Raw genomic sequence first — 23121 nt, forward strand, 5'->3', positions numbered from 1 at the left:
GCAGAAAAAATGCAGGGAAAACTTGTAGGCCTCTATGTAGAGCAAAATGATATATACAGTAATATATACAATCTTTAATCTTGATTAGCATCAAAAAAACAATTTTCCATATAAATAAATATTAATTCCATATAAATAAATAAATATTCAATAAGTGGGGTTTTTTTTTGTGAAAGAAGGAAAAAATAGAAAAAAAGAAATCACAAGACTAACCACAGTTCCTCTGCTCAGCTTTAAAAAATGTCAACTCTGCAGATCCTACCTTAATATATTAGTCTGCGAATATATATTCTTATAAATTCAATCACTTCTAGATCTACTTTTTTTAGGAGTCTGTCATGCAGAATATAGATTCTGTTTCCGTGGGTCATGAGCATGGAACTCCACTTGCTGTATCCTCTCCTTGGCACAGCAGTAGCTGTGAGGGGATCTGAATTCACTCAGAAACACACAGGACCCCCAGCTTTGGTGCTGTTGATTTAATTGAGTTTTGGAAGACCCTCTCACTTCCCAGGTCAGGCATTTATTCATTTCAGGCACAGCAGGTTCCCAGCTAGTGGGGTATCTGCCTAAGGCTTCCCTCTTCCCTTAGAGTGAGAACCTCCCCAGTGCCCCACTGCTGGGGCACAAATGAAGATTTCTAGGAGGATAACACGGACAGCTTTGCTTAAGGTTTTCCCTGACATAAAAGGATAATTTAAAGAGCTGCATACCTCTGTGCTGCTACACTTCTGGCCAGGATTCTTACTAGCCTCGTGACTGAAAGTTTTCTCTGTGTCTTTTAAAAGACAGCTGGTAAATTTGGATTAAAATGTTTCAACTCAAGTTGAAACCCAATCACTATTCTTCAACAGGTAAAAGAACTATAATTAAACATCCCTGTTCCCTAGTGGTATATACTTTGTTTCATCTGGAAAATACGGAAAACATTTTCTTTACATTATAAAATGCTATTCTATAGTGGATATGCCATTACTGTATTGATCAGAGTAAACAAACCAAGACGAGATTGTTAAAAGAACATTAATAACAGAAATGGATGCCACAAAAATGCAAAATGCAAAAAATACATATTTGGAAAAGCAGTTTAACATCTGAGAATTGAATCAATCAATGATTTTCATCTTTTAACACAGGGTGTACTTTACACAAAGATATGCAAAATGCTTTGTAGTAAAGTGTAGCCTAGGGAGACAGTGAAAGCCTTTTAGAGAGATCTATAATAGCAACTCATACACAGAAAAGTGAACATTACCATAAGGCAACATAAAAGAAACTGAATTCAGTAGGCATTACCAGTACAAATAGATATATACTTTAGGGATGAATGGAACTGCATAAGTAATTTCTAAACCACACATATAACAACCATACCGGCAACTCAGTTTTCAGGTTATATCTAAGGTATTCTGAATTTCTTTTCTCTAGTCCATTTCCAATTTTTTGGTTGGAAACTCTTTTCTGAACATGAATATTACACCAAGAAAACCCACTTGCTTTCTTTATTTTTCCAGATTTGTTCCTGTAGAAGAAAAGGACTTCTAAATAATAAAAGACACGTACTAATTTCAGTATTCTGCCCAGAAATAAAGTTAGTTGCCAAGTTAACATTCTCAGATATTCTTCTGATATAAACTATAGTAATAACAAATTATTGCTTTCATATAACTTGTAGTTATTTTAAAGTTTAGAAAACCCTTTTAATAAAAAAAAAAATTAAATGTAAGAATCTTAATAAGCACCTGGTGGCATTTTAAACATCCTAAAGCATTCGTGTAGTGATCAGCTACCCTATAAGGGTGCACTTCTTCCATAGGTCCTGTGTCATTTTGCCAGTCCCATGCTACGTCTGAGACACCGTGTGGTATCTAAGATGGTACTAGTCAGTTTGGTTTAATTCACCTGAATCCTCCACAATATATTTCTGGTGTATGAAAACGCTGATGCTCAGTGATAAAGAGTTAATAGTAAAGCTTCTTAATGTATACAGGAATTCTTTAAGATAACAGATGAGTGGAACTAACTGCTGTTTAAGTAATCATGTGGGAATTTGGGAAAGAAAAATGTTTTTCTTCAAAATCTGTTATGAAACCTAACTGGTTCCAGCAACTTACTGCATGGGTGTTTTGCTCTCTAATGTTAATGTTCATCCCTTCTGTATCCTTGTGTTCATAGAAAGCAGTAGATAGATTACAGCTATGCAAGAGCTGTGTCCCTCTTGAATTCAGTGACACCAGGGCTCAGGGAGTCCCTGACTGGGGCACATGTCTAGAGTAGGAATTGTTTTGGGAAATTATCACTATATTTTAACAGTTCTTATATCCTTCCTGAGGCATCTGCACTGGTCACTCTTGGGCAGCAATAAGGACTTCTGTCCCATCCACTGGGTGAGCTGGACTTTCGGTCTGATCATATATAACAATTCTTATATACTTAATAGATAAAAGCAATCTGTCACACATCATAAAATGCAAAAATGAAATCTTAAGTATTTGTAAATATGTTTTTCTCTACCCTGCCTGAATATCCAAAACACTTCCTTTAGTCATATACAGGCCATGACATCAAAACCACTTTCAAATTCAAATTAGCAAAGCCCTTACCAGCCTTCTTTAAGCAGGTTATTCCTACCTCTCCCCTTTCCCAGGAAAAGCTGTCATAAATGTTTTCTTGGTCACTCTTAAAAGGAGGCGTAGGAAATTATTTGGTCTGAGAACCTTCCTTTTTGGGAGTATTTTGTTTGTTGTTAGTGCAGATTAACACCCAGATCTGAACAAAAAAATAGTTTGTGCTTAATAAATTCTGACTGTCCTAACCTTGGGGTGGAGAGGGGGTTAATGGGAATGAGTGTCTGGAGTCACATCTGGAGGAACTACACCTTGACCAGAGCAGCTGAGGGTAAGTCAGTGTAACCAACTGTACCCTTAGAAGTTGCCATGTCTTTTAAGAAGAGCACGACGTGTATGTCTTCAGCATATTAATAACCAGCCTAATACTCAGGCAACAATATTCTAATTTGAACTGAAGACAGAAAGATAAGGTGCTTTGCCAAAAAGTTTATTTGTAATCAACAAAATTTATTGTAGCCTTTAACAGAAATTTCTGTTGTTTGTGGCCTCTTGTTTTAATCTATGATTTTTCAACTGTTCTTTTCTGAAAAAAATGTGTAACTAAGTAATAAGAATAGGATCATTTCATATAACTATTGTATACATCTTTCTATCTCATACATAGGCTAACTCACAGAAATTGAGAGATCCATCTCTACCTCAAGGAAATCAAGTTTATTTTGACTGGTGGTATAATTTTATGCCAATAATGCATTGGCTGCTTTGAAAAAGAAAAAGATTCTACTTTAACATTCAAACCCCACTGCCACATGTGCATATCTTGTCAGGTGTACCCTGGCTGGCTAAATGAGGAGTCCATGGTTGGGCTTTAAATTTTCAGTTACCCATATGTAAACTGGAGTGAAGTTCCAGAACAGTTTAATAATGACATTTTTAGCCATGGATGACAATGCTGAACTGTCTGCACTTGCTTATATTTTACAGATCATTATTTCCAATTTTGTGTACCAGGTTTCTCAACTTTTTTCCAAACTCATAACTGATGCCAGTAATGTCCACCAAAAAATAACAAATATTTCTCTTTTTTCTATAACAATAATTTCTAGTAAAAAGGACTAAATTATGAGAAAACATACAGCTGCCAAATAATTAAATTTGTCTTTAAAGGTTAAACTAACCCTGAAAAAATAAACAAGATTATCAGTCATAGCCATTGTTCTAGAAATAAATGAAGCCAAAAAACATAACAAACCCACGTGAAACAGTTATTAGACTTCTTGATATCTTTTGTGAAAATTCTCTGCAGTTTTAGCATGTTGAGAATATGCATTGTTAAAAGACTGAGAAGTCCTCTACAGAGTAATCTTTCACTACCTCCTGTTCACTAAAGAACACTTTTTCCCAGATAATATCAAATGTTCACTCTTTTCCAATTATTAAAGATAAATATTAGTGATAAGACTTGGACTGGCAAAAATGGTTGCAATAAAGATGACACTCAAGAGGCATTTTAATCCTTTCTAAACTGATTCCGAAAATTATATTCGTCCTTTTGCATGTACAAGCCTATTGTCATAACTTGTACTTTTATTATCATTGCTTTCAATTTACATCTCTAGGAAGGTGATCTTTGCTTTCTTTGCGTTCGTGATTATCATTACACTTTCCTCTTTCTTCATTCTCACAGTATCTTTACCACTCACCTCAATTTTTTTCTGATATGTAACTGTATTTTGGTACCAGCTATCTTATTTTTTCAGTTACTATATTCCAGTATAAATTAATTTTTTTGCTAACATTTTAGCATTCATAAAATCTGCTAATCAACAGAGCAAAAGACTGAAAGCTTGTCCATACACCAAAAATAGGTATGGAGATTTCTCAAAAAATCTCAGCCTATTCATGAATACCACAGTAACTGTGGGTTAGATCCAACACAAATACTTAGAAAAAAAGGCACAGCAACCATACTGCACATTTCCAGAGTGAAATTTGAGAGAGGTTTCCTGTAAATATGTACAAAAAGTCAAACTGTTCATCTTCTGGAGGCATTAGTAGTGTAATGCACCATCTCACCGGGTCATTTTTTTTGTTTAGGATGTTCAAAAGCCACAAGCATAAGAAACACCTAAAGAAAGATCACTCACAAAGCTTTAGATAACAGTGCTGCACAGAGTTGAAGGGACTTTGAAGCAGAAATGGTCCTTTATATAAAAACAGAGAATACCCCGTAACCTAAAAATTTGGTTCTGATTTTGTGGATCTAATTACTAACATTTTGATACCCAAGAAGTCTCCAAATTAACTTGTATAGCTGGTCCTCCTTTGTGTCTAGCCTTACAGCAGCCATGTGAGAAATGCACAGATGCAATGTTTTGTTTCATTTTGGAAAGCTTTTTCTCTGAAGCTCTTATTTCTGGACCATAGACATGACAGCAGACATTAGTTAGGCAAAGCTACTCAAAGAGATCTGCACATTATGCTCCAGAGGAACAGATTGTGATGTTTGTGAGAGTGCTACACACACGAGCTCATCTGATCCCTTGCCTCACCTCCCAGGGCTTTCCCTTCTGTGCTCATGAGCTTTAGCCCTGGGAGTGAATTTCACTGCGCCTAAGCAGAAAAGCTGTTGACTTTATCACAGAACTCTCAGAAAACTTCTGTATAGGGTTAGACTCCAGCAATTCAGCTCCTTGATGTTTCCACAGTTTTAAGAGAAGTCTGCAAAGAGAGACAGCTCTGAGGAGCTCTCAGCTGCCTGTCCTGAGCAGACACGTGCAATGCTCTGCCCTGGCATTTCTAGGGGACTGGTGGCATCAGGGCACATATGTTGTATTTCTGTAGCACAGAAGAAAGCCGTATCCTAGCTGCCAGGATGAAATGGAGACCTCTAGTCATCTGGAGATGATGACAAGTTATTTGAGGATGTTGCTATGTGAAAGTTTACAGCTATACCCAGGAAGGACCTTAGACCACTTTCTTCATCAGTCCTAGTCAGGAAACAGCTTCTTGCAGGGAGACAGGAATGGGACTCCTTATCCCCTGAAAGATGGAGGCAGAGATCTTGAGCATATATCTGGGAAGTGGAAAAGTCCACTCAAAAGCTACTTTACTGCCCAGGCAGATGAAGCGTGTTTGAGTTTGGGCCTTTTCACATCTGTGTGGCTGAGTTATCCTGTAAGATACCAGCTCCAGAGGAATCACCAGCTCCTTGTCCATTTCCTTCACACCACAAATAGAAGACTTTCTCAGGCATTCATCTCCAGAGCAGGGTTGTGAGGTTTGAATACCAAGGAAAACATTTCAGTCTGGCAGTTAGATAGTCTGCTCCTTGAATGGAGGACTTCTAGATACAAACAATCATCTCATCACTTCCAACTGACTAATTTAAGCGGCTTCCAACTTATTTTGACAGCTTCTCTGAATTCTATTTCTACAGCCTAATGTCCCCATGTAAATTGTAAGATATGAGCATGTCACCGATTTCCAAAGAAGCAGACATTGCAATGCTGAGCATGGTGTTGTCCATCATGTTTTTATGGATTAAGCCTTCCCAGCAGTGAAGTATCTCCGCAGTACCCCCAGCCTGGTCAGCTACACTGGCCTGTGGTGACTACCCAGCAACCCTGCCAACAACGTGCTAGAATTTCAGACTCTGCACTCACTGTAAAATTAACAATGCATTTCTTTGGGAGAATAGACAGGGCAATGCTGAACCTTTTGCAATTCTTCCTGATGGAGTAAAGAGATGTAATGTTTTCCTACACTGTCTATAAGTTTTCTTCAGTCCTAACACGAAGGAGTGTCCACAGAAAGATGAATGGTCTTGATCCTCAAGACTATTAATACCTTGGATGCCCTATTGAGATTGACAAAACATGTCATTAAATAGAAGCCTGATCCAGTCCCAGTTAACTTCAGAGAAAACTGCACTGTAATCTCAGAACTAACTGGGGTGACAGGTTCTTCATTATGGGCATTTACCTACAGAGAATTTGATGAAAACCAAATTCAGATCGCATAGGTCTGGTTACACATCTTGTTATTACCAAGCTGTGCTCAATTAGGAGAAAAAAAGGCAACCTACTTTTGAAAAGCTTTATATCCCATCATCAATATCTCAAGCCTTCTAATATATTTTAATTTTGATTTAATAGAAGTTGAACTTAAGTTTTACTTTTCATCATAACAATTTTAATGTTTGAAAATATTTATATTATAAATCCTACTGGCTACACTTGTCTGCTTTAAAAATTCAATGATTAAGTAATTTTTTTCAGAAGAGTCAGAAGTAGTCCTTACTTTAGGGTTCTGTGTTGGCACAAGGTAAAATATTTTTACAACACCTCACCATTATTTATCAATAAATATTCTTTCTATATTATTATTTCTAAATATTATTACTATCCAGGCATACACATAACTCATATTGGCATTAATAAGAGTCCCACATGCAGGGCAAGGGCACAAATAATATTTTTGTAATTCTATTTGGTTTTAATGAACATTTTTCAGATTTTCTGGATAATAATGAAACAGTCAAGAATTCTCACAAAGCAACAAACAGTACAGCAACTACTATAACTTGAATTTCTTATTTAATGAGTTTGTTAAAGCACAATTTATAAGATTAGTAGACTGGTATAACTAATGACAGAATCTATATCTCAGATATACTTGTTAATTTTTAAAACAGTTGCAAAAATTTTTTCTCTATAGAAAGGCAACTGACCAACCTTTTTTCAGGGAAGGTTCCACTTCACCTAAACCAGGAGAAAAGAACAAACATCAGAGAAGGGATATCATAATAAAAAAAATAAGGGTTTTTCTCAAGTTGGCTAATTTTAATTAAAAAAAGAAATCTATTCTTTATATGCTAAATAGCAAGCACTCTATTCTGAGATTCTGGATTTTTCATAATGTATCTTTCTTACCATAGAGGTTTTCCTGGGTCTGGGTTAGACAAATTCAATGCGCAGTAGTAACCAAGGAAACGTCCAAATCTGTGTTTGTGCTTCTGAATATTAACCTGTGACTACAATTTAAAATTTGGTTGATTTTATGTATGTTTCCATGTTTTGAGGAAAGGCCCAGCAGTTCCATTTTATCTCCAAATTATATAAAGTATATGCAGGTTAGCAAGGTTGTAAATCTAGCAATGCTTCCAGTGAAATCCAAGGCAAAAAATACTCAATTTCAGTGCAACTATGAGCACCTGATTGCTGCAGTGTGTTATCCCACCTCCTGGTAGGACATGAAATATAGAGGAGTTAGCCCGAATGACTGTCGTGAGTGTGCAGCCTCATCTGCACTAACTGGAGTGCAGAGTGGGCAGGGAGTTCACATGCACATACTTTTTATGATATAGCACAGTAAGTTGCCTACTGCCTTTTCACACTCCTGGTAGATTTTGATGAAGGTTCACTTGGGCCAAGGGCTGGTAGGACTGAGGTTTCCCAATACTTAGTGATCATTCAGATCTTGAATTTTTGTATGTCAGGTATTTTATGACCTTTCCTACTTGCATTAACACTTGCACACTCAAGTATTTGACAGTTTGCAGGTGCTTTGGGAGCTCTGAAGTGATAAAAATGAACACTGTTCAAATTTTAGCAAGCTCTCCATGTTTCACCTTTTCTGTTTCTCAACCATACGAGAGACTGGCTTTCTGATAGTTGTAAATCATATCTCAGAATAGGATGCTCAGTTCACAGACTCACATGTAACAGCATATCTATCAATGATAATAGAAAAAACTCATGCACACTTTTAAAAGGTAGAAACTTTATAATATCTCAAGTTTATGAACAAACAGGTAGAATTCAGTTTCAGTACATGTTGCTTTTTAATTATATTCTGATATAGCCAAATGGAATATAAAATAAACTACCGTGAAATGAAGTTGTCACTCCTACACTCATCGCTTGTCAAAATGACCAATATGATGTGACATGATGATCCACTACTGCTCTGCTCATATCAAGGAACTACTTTTTTTATAACAGAAGGATAGTAATTTCAAAACTTGAAATGTTAGCAGTTTATTTTCCTTTATCATATTATTTCATATTAAGAATGTTACTATAATGGCAGAACCATAATTTCTAGTAAACGGAATTATTTGCAATATGCCACTGAAAATCCCCTTAGTTCAGCCAAAATGTTATTTTTTCTTTCTTCTTTTTTGTTTCAATATATTGTCCTGTCATCAATACATAAAATAAAAATGTTCTAAGTTTCTGGGTCTATCTTGTATATTTACCGTCCTTCTTTAGATTCTTGCTGATTAAAAGAAAATAGCTATTGCCATTCTCTGAAGCAATACCCTGATGCATATTTTGGTTGTAGCTTTGAAGTCTTGTATAAATTAGTTGTCTTTACTTCAAGATGTACTAATGGTAATATTTAATTCTGACAGCTTTTCTGTAATGGTACATTAAACATGAGATGAAAGCTAACAAAGAGACCAATTTACTGATTGGAATAGCCAGTAGATGCTTTATTAGCAACAACATTCACTTTTCATTTTGTTTGACCTTTTTGTCTGTGAGGTTAAAAGCTGAGTAAGCCAACATAATGCATGTAAAACAGCAGTTAGAGCAGTTACAGAAGTCTTTACATTACAAATACCTTCATCACTGTCATCATCATCACTCCATACGATGTCAGACAGTAAAGAAATAAAGCCATAAAGCCAATCAGTGGATTCTTCCAATGTCTCATGAATGATTCTCAGTGGTTCTGTGCTGAGCTTGTTAACAGATCTTCCTGAGTGCAGAGTTTAAAACAAAAGCGATTTGAAAAAAAAAAAAAAATACTCCTTCAACGATTAAAGTTAATCTTCATTTCATACAGGACTAATTATACTACCTCCTTTAACAGAAACAAAGATTGTGAATGTTAATTTTTATTATTCAAAGGTTTGAGGACACATCTCCTTCCTGTGCAAGTCTGGCATAAACTGCATCCTACTGTACTTGTTCACAGAGTGATTATGGATCCAGTGGATAATTTGGTCTGATACTGCGCTCCAAGTTCTGGCTCTTCTGAGGCTTGGTTGAGCAATGTATAAATATAAATTTGTTTCTACCAAATATTCATATTTATAGATAATCTCTTCCTTTGAGCCCATTTTTTTTTTCTCTGGCTCAGGTCCTCTGCTTATTGATGCCTGATTAAGATTCATTGCTGTCTGTGTCCCACTCCTGCTGTCACAGCTCTTCCTGAGTGCCCTCCTTTACTGAAGTTCTGGCTGAGGAAATTGCTGAGCCCTGGCTTAACCACATGCAGGTCCTATCATTGCCATGGCGTACATGTAATGGATGGGAAGAATAAAGCTGTGCATACTAAGGCCAAAATAAGCCCGAGTCCAGAATGAAGGGGAATGTAAATCCAAATTGTGACAGACAATACTTTCAAACATGTACTCCTGTGTATCTCATTATTTTCTTAAAACTTTTCTAGTTTCTTTCACACATCTGCATACTTAGCTAGTTCTGGTCTTATCGCTCCTGTAGGCAAGTAATCTAGCAAACAAGGAAGTTGTGCAGTTAAATGTGCTTCACCTTCCTGGGACCTCTAAGGGACATGAGGTCCCTGCTCCTCACCTAGGGAGAGGAAGTATCAATGGCTAATACAAGTACACACTTAAAAGCTTTTCCAGTTGTGATTTCACCAGATTTCTCCCTACCCTCTTTATGCTGGCATAGTAGTTCAGAGAAACTTTCCGGCCTCTGACAGAATATTTCTTCTGATTTTTCTGTCCAGTAAAATTTACTTTCTTGAAATCTGTACCAAATACTGCTTAGGAAGAGGGACAACTGTCATCCAGTCTATGTTACTGTACTTAAAATGGTGGACTGAATGATTGCCCTATGTGTGTGTGAAGGTTTCCCACAAATGTAGACAATTGAAGGTAGATCGCAAATATGATTTGAGTTGTTGGCTTAGTCTTGTTCCTAGGAATTTCAACAGACATATGTACACTGAATTTAAGAGTATAAAGATGGGAAACATATCTCTGTTTATCACTATTTTTCTCTATGCAAATATTTTAATAGGAAGTTAAACAGAAGTCTCTTCAGAACTACTGTTTGCAGTGTTCTGAGTCACAAACCAAATCTTAGCAGTAATCAGAAGTAGTCTCACATGGACTTGCAGGTTACAGACAGGTAAAGTGCAGGTTTGAAGCAACTTCTTTGATGGCAGAAGTATGAACAGTAATTTTCTAAAAGTGCTGTAATGAAATATACAAGTAACTTTATATAAAATATAAATGTATCACTGAATAATTCCTTTTATTTCTAATTAATTGATCTGAAACAGAAAAGACCAGGATTATTTTCTATTATTTTACATCTGTTTACTAACAATGTAGACCAATGAAATATTTTGGTTAATGTTTTTTTGAAGACTGCATTAGATAGATATATGCTACTGAACAATCAAGCACATCAAATAAATTAATTGTGTGCCATGATGAAATGACATAATTGCCAAGAAATATGCATGATTTCTTCATTTAACGTATTACTGTGTGCACTATTCAGAAAGACTGAACAATATAACAGGGAATATTTAAGGTATTGATTTATTTACATCGGTCTTGTGCATTGCGATGTAAAGATTTTATTTTTTCAATTGATTTGTCACAAATGCTCTTCTGAAGTGTTTACCAGGAGAATTAATATCTATATTTAGGCTATTTAAAAATAAATCTGCAACCTGACCCCTGATGTCATTTGCACTTTATTCGAACCTAGGGGTGCTAAGGAGTCCAAGCGGACTAATGGAATGGACATGGCCAGAGGGGTCTTAGCATAAGTGAGGTTTTGATTCACAATCAGGGATGGTTTAACTTTGGACAGCTGGCTTGATTTCCACTCTGGCTATCCTTTCCCTACTGGTTGGTTAGGGATGGCTCAGTTGCTTTTACAGCCACAGGCTTTTCAGCTGCAGGGACTACAGCTGTAAACTAAACAAGAATTGGTGTCAATTTATTTTAATATACTGGTCTATCAACTGGCAGTTCAAGAACTGCTTCACAGGTAGAAGAGCTGTCCCCCCAGGCAGGCAAGAGAAATGCTCAGAGAAGGGCAAGATCAAGAGCAGAGGAAATTATTTCAACCACCCCAAGGCAAGCCATCTTTGCTGATGAGTCAGTCCCCTCAACATCATATCCTGGTCTTTAATTCGTAACATCTTCATAGCAAACTATGAAAAGGGATTAGAAATTTTAAGTGTCCAAAGGCGAAATTCTCCAGTCATGCCTACACTAACAGACCCATGTTTCAAATCTTGTTTAACATAGAAAGTTTAGAAAAATCATTTTGTGGCTGTGTAGAGGACACTTTAGTGGTATTTTCAAAATTAAAATTTGTATACAAACAGATACTGTGAGATCCACTTGCAGTCTGATGCAAGTGCCACAGACCTGGGAAGTTGTCTCCCTGTGCATAGATCTTCTGATTAACTTCTGCTGTATCTCCTACACTTAAAAAAAAAATAGTGGTAACAGTAACGATGTGTCCTAAAATGTTTAAGAACAGCACACCCGGTAATGCTGAAGTGAAAATTACTACTGATCAAATCCATGCTTTTAGCTGTCCCCACAACTTTGACAATAGCAGGTTCTTTCCCTAGTAGAACAAAACATAAGAAACAATGGAAATGAAGCAATTCAGGGGGTAACAAGTAGAGAGAAAGATGTCATTTATCTCACACATATGCAAAGAAAGATAACCATATCCAGAGGATTTTCATACTCTTACTTCAAGAGTGAAGCTGAGAGAATGCAGATTTTCATAACAAACTTTGAGCTTGATATTTTGATGCAATATCTTTTTTTTTTTTTTTTTTCCTTTTTTATTTACAGATGTCCAGTAAGGGTACAGTATGATGATTTTTTTTTTAGAATACTCTTGGATTCAATACATTCAGATTGAATTAGTTGTCCTTTGTCCAGCTTTTCATTTCTTAGCAGACCTTAGAACACAAATTATTTTAAAACTAAGCTCACAATATACATCTCTTGAAAGCATATGTTATGTAGTATGTAATATCTAATTTGTAACTAATATACAAGTATAAAATGTAATGAATATATGATATATCATATAGCATCTATTGTGCTGGATGTAGAAGGAGAAGGACCTTGAATTTAAACTGTAAAGAATCTTTATGAATACAGAATATTTCTCAGATAGAGACAGTCTGTGAAGTTCTAAGTTTTTTTGAATTTGTAAAGAGAGACTGAGCCAATTGTTCCTCTGAGATAACGTAGTAGAAAAATACTAAATGTCTGTCAAAGGAGGAAGGGGGAGAAAGGAAGTGAATGGTTACTCAGCAGGTTAAGATCAGGGAAGAAGCATGCAATTAATATTGAAGAATTTTGTTGACAGTATGTAATTCCGTTTAGTCACAGCTTAAATTCAGATTGTCCTATCTAGCCAAATGTACCTGAAAGCCAGATGTTGAATCCCTGGTGGTTTCTAGACTCCCTCAAAAGCCAAAGCAGAAAGACATATTGTGACCTTCAGAAGGCAAGTCTCTTGCTTTCCTCTGCATATTTTTTAGGGTTATATGAATAAATTTCCAAAGATGCCCATCTTTTTCCATTGACTAGGAAGGAAAGAAAGCCTGAAATATTAGTGTGGACATGACACCTTATCTTCATATGACTGAGGTATGTGACATGGATCCTATTAGTGGTGCTGTTTTATATTTAAATCCTTCTTGTCATTGTACACTTTGGCTAAGCACTTAGATTTGTAACTTTACATTCATAATTAATGCCAGGTCAATATGACTATTCACCTCAAGAAATTACTTGCATTCCAAAACAACACTGATACCACCAACAATGCTTTGCTATAACATTTTGTCATGGTCTTTTATTGCTTGGTAAAGTATAAGAGATGTTTTTCAGTTCAGTAAAAGTTCAGATCTACTTGTGCTTATACTTTCACTGCTATGAGAATAATTAACAGCTTTACCTTTTTTTTTTTTTTTTTTCTTTTTTCCTATTAGTGCAGACTTCAAAACTTTAATTCTAAAGTCTTGGAAAGTGCTGAAAATTGAGAGTTAAAGCTGACAGAGAAAGAATCCCAGTCAAATTGAAGGACTTTGTATACTACCTTTCAGCAAAATCTAATTGTAGTAAAGCAGCTGAATTTGGTTGGAGAATGTCTGTTACCTGTGACCTTGTAGATATCTGTAAGAAGCTTTGAAAGCTTGTTTGGATTTTCTTTACTAAACATATGCAAACTTGTTTAACAAAATCTTCAATAAATAATTTCATTTGTAATGTAGGCATTAAATACTTCTGAGAACTTCCAGTATATTTTAAAACTGTCTTTCATGATCATTACATCAAAATTAAACTGCTACTATTCTTTGTATCTCTCCAACATTACTGATACAGAAATAGTAATTGGATTCAAAATGTAAGAACATGAATTCTGATCAACTAATTTCTTCAGTTTTGAAGTCTACTTGGCTCACAATTTTGACTCTGATTGATTTAAAAATAGAATTCAAACATTTAATGGTAATTAATAACTCACATTTAACACAACTCTCTGTATTCAACCAATGACATATTTCCAAAGTCCTTCAATCAGAGTTAGGTGCATTCTTGGGACAGAAGATAATTTCCATAAAGTGACAAAGTCACTTCAGCTTCAGTAAAACTGTGCTGTTTTTCAAACAGAAGAAACCTTTTTTTCATCAAGACTAATAATGGGTCCTTTAACAGTGGCTTTTGGAAATAGGAATTGATTAATCACATGGTATGATTTGTTATAGCATCTCAAGCAAATCTGGTTATGTTTCATGGTCTGCATCATTTATTCCTGTGAAGTGCACAACAAAAATTGACTAATTGATTTATCTGTGCAAATCACTTCAGTCGTTATTCCAGTCTTAATAATTCTGCCAAGAATGTAGTCTCCTATCAATCTTTTTTGCTTGTCAAGTAGTTAAATATATATTCAGAGTTCAACCTACATTAAAGGGTTTTTTTTTAATGAATTGAAGTGAATTACTTAATAATTGTTAGATTTTCATCAATTACATATTTTGACTCCAGTGAATTGAATGCAATTAAATTACAAATGAAGGCAATTATCTGGTGTAAAGATTGATCGATGAGATATAATCTAATTCATTGATACTGACAAGGTACAGCTGATGAAGACAGAGAATTTCTGTCATGTTTGATGAAATACAAAAGCCTAACACTAGTTTGTGATAATAAAACATATCCTAGTTATACTAAAATATTATTTTATAAATGTAGAGATCTGTATTTGAATTTGAAAGTTTACATATGTTTAATGTTTGTTATTAATAATAGTATTTTACTCTGTGGTTTTCTGAAGAGTAGAATCTAACAAATAAAACTCAATACAGACATAAATTTATTGATATTCCAGTTTATCAGCATAGGTGTGTTTAGGTCTTTTCTTCCTATTCCATAGACTTGTCATGCTTACATCACTAAGCTTTGAGACAAACTGTGGTGGGTATCACTGAATTATAAGTATAAAAATAATAATTTAATTTTGAATGACAAATATATTGAATAAAAAGTATAAAAACAATGCCAAAGAAAACTCAGACTCAATATTACCCAGTAATTTCCATTTTATAGGTACTTAGATTGTAAATATGAAGATTACAGTCTGCAGTATAAAGCTTCTCTGTCTCTTTCTAATATCAGCCTTAGATGATCATACTGAAGTCAAGTCCATAGATAAAACCTCACCTGAAAGTGGACAAATGCATTTTAGCCAAAATGAGAACAAAGTAGTTAGAAATTTAGAAAGCCAAATTTAGAAAGCTAAATTTAGTAGCCAAAATTTAGAAAGACATTCACAAAGTGCCATGAAGTGTCAAGTAATTTCAGGTAATTTTGATATAGCCATACACATAGACAGGAATGTAGGTTTAGGATGGGCTTTACATGTAATTCATATGACTTGATTTGATTTCATCTGAATGATTTGATGGATCAGACCCTAGTTAGGTGATGTTTTCTGAAACATGTAGGTATTTTATCTAAAATAATTTGAAGGTTTTTTTTTTTTCTCTCATTCTAAGGATTCTATTCTCGGATTAAGAACACAGATGTTAACTTCAGATTAAAAAGGCAGTGTTGTTAAATAATTGTACAACAGCATTTTTAAAGGACATTTATGAGGGTAAAATGAGTATCTCTCATCTTGCCACCATTTCCTGGGAATCTCCTGGCTGAGGGCATCTCTTAGCTGGCAGATTTATTTCAAGCAAGATGTGGAAATGAGGAGGATGCTATTGCAATGAACGTTGCAGCCCCGGCCAGCCAGAGTTTGGGTTAGCAGAGAAGCAGTGCTGTGGCATCCTGGCACACTGCTCGTGCCCATGCTTTGCTATCACCAGCCAGCAGACTGCGGGCACACACGTATAGTCAGAACACTGCAGGCAGAACGTCTTTACCAGGTGGTAAACAGGGATCATCACAATGTTGTGAATAGGTGGCTATAGCAGATGGCAACAGGATGAACCCCAGAAAGGCCAATGAAAAAAAGGAAGAAACACCATTAGTAATAATGTAATCCTCAGCTGTTGCTTGACTAAAGGAAGCAGCTAAGGGCTGAAGTGAGGAGTTATTTGAACGTTGTGGGGCTGCTGTTATAAAGCAGAAATTGTAGTTCATTAAAAAGAAAACCAATACACTGTAGATGTGAGATAATACAGTACGAATCAGAGCAATGTAAAAACATGGTTAAGTAAGGCACAGCTATTTTCACAAGTTACAAACATGTTCCATTGCCAAAAAGAATATATTACACGTAGTTGATTCTAGTTGAATTATTTAGATTTCTTCATGAATTACATTACTGCAATTGTTACTGAAATGAATTACAGGCTTTGTTTGTTTAAAATTAGAAATTTCACAGACACAATTATGGGCTGGAAATTTGGTTTGTGTTTTGTATCCCATGAAGTGTATTCAAGCGTGCAAGACATTTCTCTTCTTAGTTCCTTCCCTATTCAATGAGTCAGTTTCTGAAAGTTTGTATTTTCAACTTCATGACCTCACAAAGTTTGATCTATCACAATTTATCATCTTGTATATGCTAGACCATTTGGGATGAACACAGTACTTGCAGCACTGCAGTACTTCATAGACTGTCATTCTTTCCAGTATAAACTCATTTTCTAGGGGTTTATGTCAGCTGTGAGATTTGCTGCAGAGTGAAAAATGGGAAATAAGATGCCATCTGGACAGCTCTTCTTTAAACTGGAACTGGGTTTAAATCCATTTAATTGTTTTTATTATGGAAAACAGTGAAAAAAATTGGTTTGTCGGTTTTGGGTATATTAATGGAAGTTCTACATAATTGAACTAAGAATTTAATTAAGAACTTAGAAATAGGTAAGCTGTTTACTCATGCTCTGGATTGACACCTGTAAATACAGTAAAAATTGTATTTCAAAAGACTATAGGACTGTTTTAATAAGGTGAGCACAGCAAGGACCAACACCTTTCCTACAGCCCATTCTTTTGTTCTGTGGGAGATATTTTCTAGGGCTTTACATGTATGAAAAAACTTTTCCAATTATTTCAATTTGGTGAAACTTTGAAACCCCTCTTGCAACAAGAAACAAAATTATTTGTTCCATTAAATTTGCTGGTGCTTTAACCTAAGCCAGAAGTGTATTCTTTTTCCTGAAGAAGCGCAAAGGTATTATCAGTTTTAATACTAGTGCATATACTGTCATAAAATACAAGAATAAATATAAGTGCACTCTTCTTTTTCAGTTCTTAAAAGTTTCCAGTGAACATAAGCCAAACAGAATCACTACAGTGTGATGATATTCCAGGAGAAAAATGGATGTATATATTCCAAATAATGGTTATCTCACCATGCAAAAAAAAGAAAATAAACCCAGTAGAATAGACATATTTTGCTGACTTCCATTCTCTTAACAATGAAACAATCACTCTGCACCTAACAGGTTTTGCACTTTACAGTTTTAACACACAGAAGACTGGGAAAAAAATGTCCATGTGTCAATTGTTTGGAGTCCTGTTCCTTACTTTCATGTGTCTTTTTTCTCCAAAATACAGATGTTCATGTGAATATATGGTTGTTAATTTTTTGTTTGTTTGCTTTCCTCTACTGGAGAATATTAATAGGTATATCATCCTGACTATCCAGGGCCAGCCAAAAGCTTTCTGTGACTTGAAGACAGTAACAGAAATGACCACAAGCTAAGGCAGGGAAACAGTGAATTCAGACTGTGTTAGTCAGAAGCTGGTGTGGAAGACCCCACAAGAATTTGGCCAGATGTTTTGCTATTAACTTAAGGAGAAAAAAAAAAAAATAAAAAAAATACCTGAGTGGAATCTCTGATGCTTCTTGTGGAGCTGGGAGCTCCATGCCTCCATGCCTTGTTAGTTCCCCATTCCTGTCATTGACAGGCATTACCTCCAGAGATCGGTCTTTGCTGCAAGTCTCTAAAAATCCTCTTTAATGGTTGAGCAAAATGAATTATCCACAACAAAGAGTCTGATCTTTTCTTTTTTAATGAAAGTAGGCATGATAAAATGGCAAGCTCATCGTGCTCTGTGTGTGTTTTGTGTTTCCACTTAGATTATTTTGTGGATAGTTTTGCTTTTCATAGATTTGGTGAGGTTTCATTAGGTTTGATTTAGTCTAGCCTTTAGGTGATGGGCTAAATCACTATCAATTTACTCTGAATACTGAACACTCTGGATCTGAAATTAGGGTGGTGTTAATTAGCTGTAATTGGTCACAGAGATGGCAGAGAATTCTGAACACTTTATTAGTCCATTAGCAAATGTGGATTCCTGGGCAATCAATCTTTAGGACTAAAATAATCTTAAATTATTTAGTTACATTTACCAATTAAAATATATAATCCATTTATGTGTACAAGAAATGCATGAAATGCATTAATGAGTTATGAAGCCAATTAACAAGGTGTATTCTCTAACACAAAGGATGGTAGTAAAAACAAACTGTTGCAAAGCACACATCAAAACAAAATCAATCTTTTTCTGCATTTCTGAAAATACTGAGAATGTATAAGAGACCTTCCAAGGCAGTATGCTACTTATTGCATATTCATATGCACTACATACTGCATGAGATTCATAGTTTCTTATCTCAGGCTTTTGTAATGCATGTCACCTTCATACCACATTAGAAATATTTCAGTCTTGTTTATAGTTGTATAACACAACATGATAGGAATGCAAGCTTTCACTTCTTTCCTCAAAGGAATGAACATAACACACTAAGGCAAAACACTGCAAAATTTAATTTCCTTCTTCTGGGTAGATAGAACAGGGGCAAATCTTTCAGCACTGATCCAATTCTTGTCTAATGCTTTAGTCAAAATCCACTGCCAAAGCTGACCTGCAGATCCTGTGTCTGTTCTAACCTCTGAACAAACCAACACATAACCACCAAGTAGGCACAGCTTTATATGTGCAACCCATAACACAGGATCCTCCTGCAATATTTTATATCAAAACCAGCACCTCCTGAATACTACAAAGGACTATAGAATTTACAGTAATCATGTCCTGGATGTGGAAAATTACACAAAATATATATTAAATCTTTCTATGAGTGGAGCTTGAATTTATGTAATCTAACTTCAGCTACCTAAAACCTAAGTGTAATCCACCCTCAGGCTTCCTTGGTTCTTTTCAAACACTGAATAGACACAGCCCTCCAAAAAGTAGTTTACGACATCTGTTTTAGGATGAAACCAAACACCTCATTTTCCTATAGTTACTTCTGGGACAAATTCTATCTTATATAAATTGTCAAAATTCCCAGACTTGATAGTTTACTTATAAAAGAGCATGAAGCCATAGTAATCAAGAAGAAAAATCTACAGAGGCAACATGAAGTTTATACTGATAAAACAATACATAAGAGCTAAAATGCATATACTCATTACGCCTTTTGGGAATTATTTGCCTTTAAGATAATGAGAGCAAAAATTTTAATTGTTGAAATAAGAAAACAATGCTTGAGTTCAAGTCTAAAATAATCCCTATTCTGCTGATGGGTTGTACTTCTACATAGCTCCATGAATTTCTGTGTAACTCATAATTCTGGGCATTACACTTTGTTGGCCAGAGGCTAGTAGCTCAGTACTGTAATCAGGAGGACCAAATCCATATACATTCCTCAGTCACACAGTTCCCAGCCTGGTTTACTATGTGAACCTCCTCCTGTTTTCTGCTGCAGTCGGTCCTGTGAGGTACGGTCACTACTATTGACTGTGCTATGGAGACAGTAATTTCTGGCACAGAAACACAGTGGAAGTCTCTGGTGGGAGACTGTAGGTCAGAGTCCTCTGTCATCTTTGTAACTGCCCTTTAAAAAACTGCAGGCTGCTCCTAGGTCACCCTTCAGTTTCCTCTTCTCTAGAGTAACTGAGTTCAGCTCTGTCAGCTTGCCTCATTCATATGCCATGCATACTTTCTAAACTTGAACTTCATGGAACTTCAGGTAAAGAAATGGGAAAGAAATGCACTGACTTATGAAAGTCAAGTGCTTAAAGAAGATACACTGAATAGTCTGTGTTTTATAGATTAAAAAATATACAGTTGAATATAATTTCTTCAGAATCTTTCATTTACATTTGAAAATTAAGAAAATATTTTTAATCATGCTTGCAAAAATAAATTTACAGCCCTGAAAATAAATATTCACTTTTTTAATGCAGGTCTGCTTTTTCAAAGAAGTGTCAAACCCAAGAGAAAATATCACTGGGTTTTAGATTTAAGAAGTCACTTAAAAATATGCTCCAAATTCTACTTTCTGTAAGAAAAGATGGAATTTGCCTCCACTGGAGGCAAAGGGCCAAACTGTCATCTGGTGGTCATATGCAAAATCTTCAACTTTTTTTCCATGGAGTTTTTATAAATCAGTGGGTTTAACCTGGAAAAATCAGGCTGATTTCAGGAGTTGAAACCCAAGTGTCATAATAAGAGCTACGTAGTCTTTGTTATATTTTTGTAAATACAGTAAACAGTCTAATAAATCCTGGTGTGAAGGAGCACATAAGTTCCTTCTCTTAATATTTCACCATTGAGACCTGATTGAAATGTTCCTTAATTAATCACTTAGGAACAGAAATATCATCGGAAAGGAAAAGAAGAAAAGGCATGAACTCAAAATACTGAAGTATCACCTCTCAGAGATCTCCACAAAATACAAACTCACTCTGAAGATTACATTTTATATTATTTTGTTTCTACAGCCTGGTCTGAAAATGTCAGTTTCCATCAACACTTGTGGGATTTAAGCTCATTTAACCAATATAACATGAACATCAGATTTCCATCTGCTTAGAAAGTTTTCTTCAGTCTCCTGTAAAAATACAGATTCTCACTGCTTAGCATTATCCTGACTAGTATACTGAGCATGCGTGAGCTGACAACCAGTTCAGGAATTGCTTAGTTTAAGAGTTTAGTCTGAGTTATTCCCTGTTTCTTGACTGGTTATTGAAAACATATTAAGAACTTGATTGATTGGTTGATAGTTAATATGAAAAATTAAAAGCAGGATATTGTGGTTTCTCTCTCTCAGTTTATATCTATGTTGTAGCATTAAGTGTGTAGTGTCCAAACTGAAATCTGATGCCTGTTTTAGGATGATTGGTCAAAAGTAACTTTATGTTTTGCTGGGACTTAAGTGACTTCCTTCTGAAAACAAAGACAGATGAGAAGCAAAAAATTTAAGACAGGTTTGTGATATGTTTTCTCCACATTTCAAGTATCCATGTCATCCACTGATACTGGATTGGTCAGGATTTTTCAAGATCTATCTATGTCTTAAAAGCTTTTCAAGTAAATCTTGAGGTCAATATTGATATATAGCAGGACAAAAATCTATGGATTATCAGTAAACTAATAAAGTCCAGGAAATTAACTTTGAGACATCGAATCAATTTGTCTTGAATTAAAAGGCTGAAGTCTGAATTTCAATTCCTAGTTAATTATTGTGACAGATGTGATAACTTTAGAGCTGAAGTTTTTATTTAAGAAAGAAAAGGATCTTAATAATTTGTTTTCTGTTTCACATACATGTTTCTCAGTCATTATAGGCTGTGTACATAAGTTTTACTGCCAAAGTGGCTTGCTGAATGTTACTCATCCTTTACAAACTTAAGTGGTTAATTTATTTTATCTTTTATTATACATCATTGCCAGTTACAAGTCATAAAAATCAACTAGCAGTGAGGTAATTTCTGTTCCCCATTCCTTTCTTCCAGTTTCTCAACCACGATCACAGTCCTTGTACCACTCCATTTTCATCTTTGCCCTCAGTAACCAATATTACCCCCAAATTTGATCTTTTTCAGTCAGTTTGCCAAGTCTTGAACTAGGCTAGAATTATTGCCTTGTTGAACACAAGGATGTGACCTACCTAATATTAAGAATCTGGTCCTCTGTGCTTATGGTTTTTGAAGACTAATTTAGGATTAGTGAGTTTAGAAATGATCTTCTGCATTTTTCTTGTCATTGAACTCTGTAAGCTGATGTCAATATGCAGGGCAACTATGAAAGACTTTGTATTTCAGAAAATGTGAATTAATAATTAATTATATTTTTCTTGAAATAATTTTATATAGAAATCACAAAACAGAAATCTGACCATATATGCTTATATACTTACTATATTACTGTCAACACACACATTTTCAAAGATGAGGATGGGCTACAAAATGGAGAGATTTAAATTATAAAGATGTATGAACTGTAAACTAATATTTTCTGACATTTCTCACAGTATCTGCTCTCCTGGTAAACTCAGCAGAGACACTGTGCTGTCTCTAGGAAGGTGAGAGACGTGCATATTTACATAATACACATTCCTTAATAAATTTTTAAACTTTAATATACAAGATGTCAAACAGAATATGCTGAATTTTACCTGCAAAGGCTTTGTAATCCACCAAGTCAAACATTACAATAGCTACTGCTGACCAGGTAACAATCAGAGCAACAACAAGAAGCCATGCTGCTGGTGAGCTGAAAGTTGTCACGAGGTCTTCCATAACTGATTTCTTGCCCACTTTCATGGATGATGAGGGAACGGATCCATTCTTACCATCTATTATTGTTGTGGTTGTAGACATATGTCCTAGGAAAACAGTCAAAGCAGAGGAAATAGAATGTAACATATGCAGCCTAAAAATCAAGAATGTGAGTGGTTTGAAATTGCTCTGTAGTCAGAATATTTGAAATAAGTGTAAATATGACATTATTAGAGACAGGCTGTTGTGGTTTCTGGAAGGAGTTTTTCCTGAACTGAAGCCTCTTTTAGTAAGCTTAATTTAGGAGCAAACCTGGTGAAATAGCTACAACCAGTCTCTTTGATTATAATATGACATTTTTTAGTCTGCCACAAACAGCTACAGACCTAGGAGAGTGATTGATGAAAGCATAAAATATTATTATGATTATTATCCTCCAAAGGACTGTCTTGTTACAGGCTGTAGGCCAGATTCTCAG

At 35.3% G+C, this 23121-nt stretch overlaps 1 protein-coding gene across 2 annotated transcripts in view; it reads right to left on the reverse strand.

Moving 5' to 3' along the window:
• LOC113478603 (triadin-like) overlaps positions 1–23121 on the reverse strand; it is an 86467-nt gene that overhangs the window by 20268 nt on the left and 43078 nt on the right. For both annotated transcript variants that reach the window (XM_026845917.1, XM_026845916.1), the window contains exons 2-4: positions 22541–22750; positions 9201–9338; positions 7307–7333 (exon numbers count right to left, since the gene is read on the reverse strand). In XM_026845917.1, coding sequence (XP_026701718.1) covers positions 7307–7333; positions 9201–9338; positions 22541–22745 — 370 coding nt within the window. In that variant the 5' untranslated portion in view covers positions 22746–22750. The remainder of the gene's footprint in view (positions 1–7306; positions 7334–9200; positions 9339–22540; positions 22751–23121) is intronic.

Source organism: Athene cunicularia (genome assembly GCF_003259725.1).
Source record: "Athene cunicularia isolate RWA chromosome 3 unlocalized genomic scaffold, athCun1 chr3_part1, whole genome shotgun sequence".
NCBI lineage: Eukaryota > Metazoa > Chordata > Aves > Strigiformes > Strigidae > Athene > Athene cunicularia.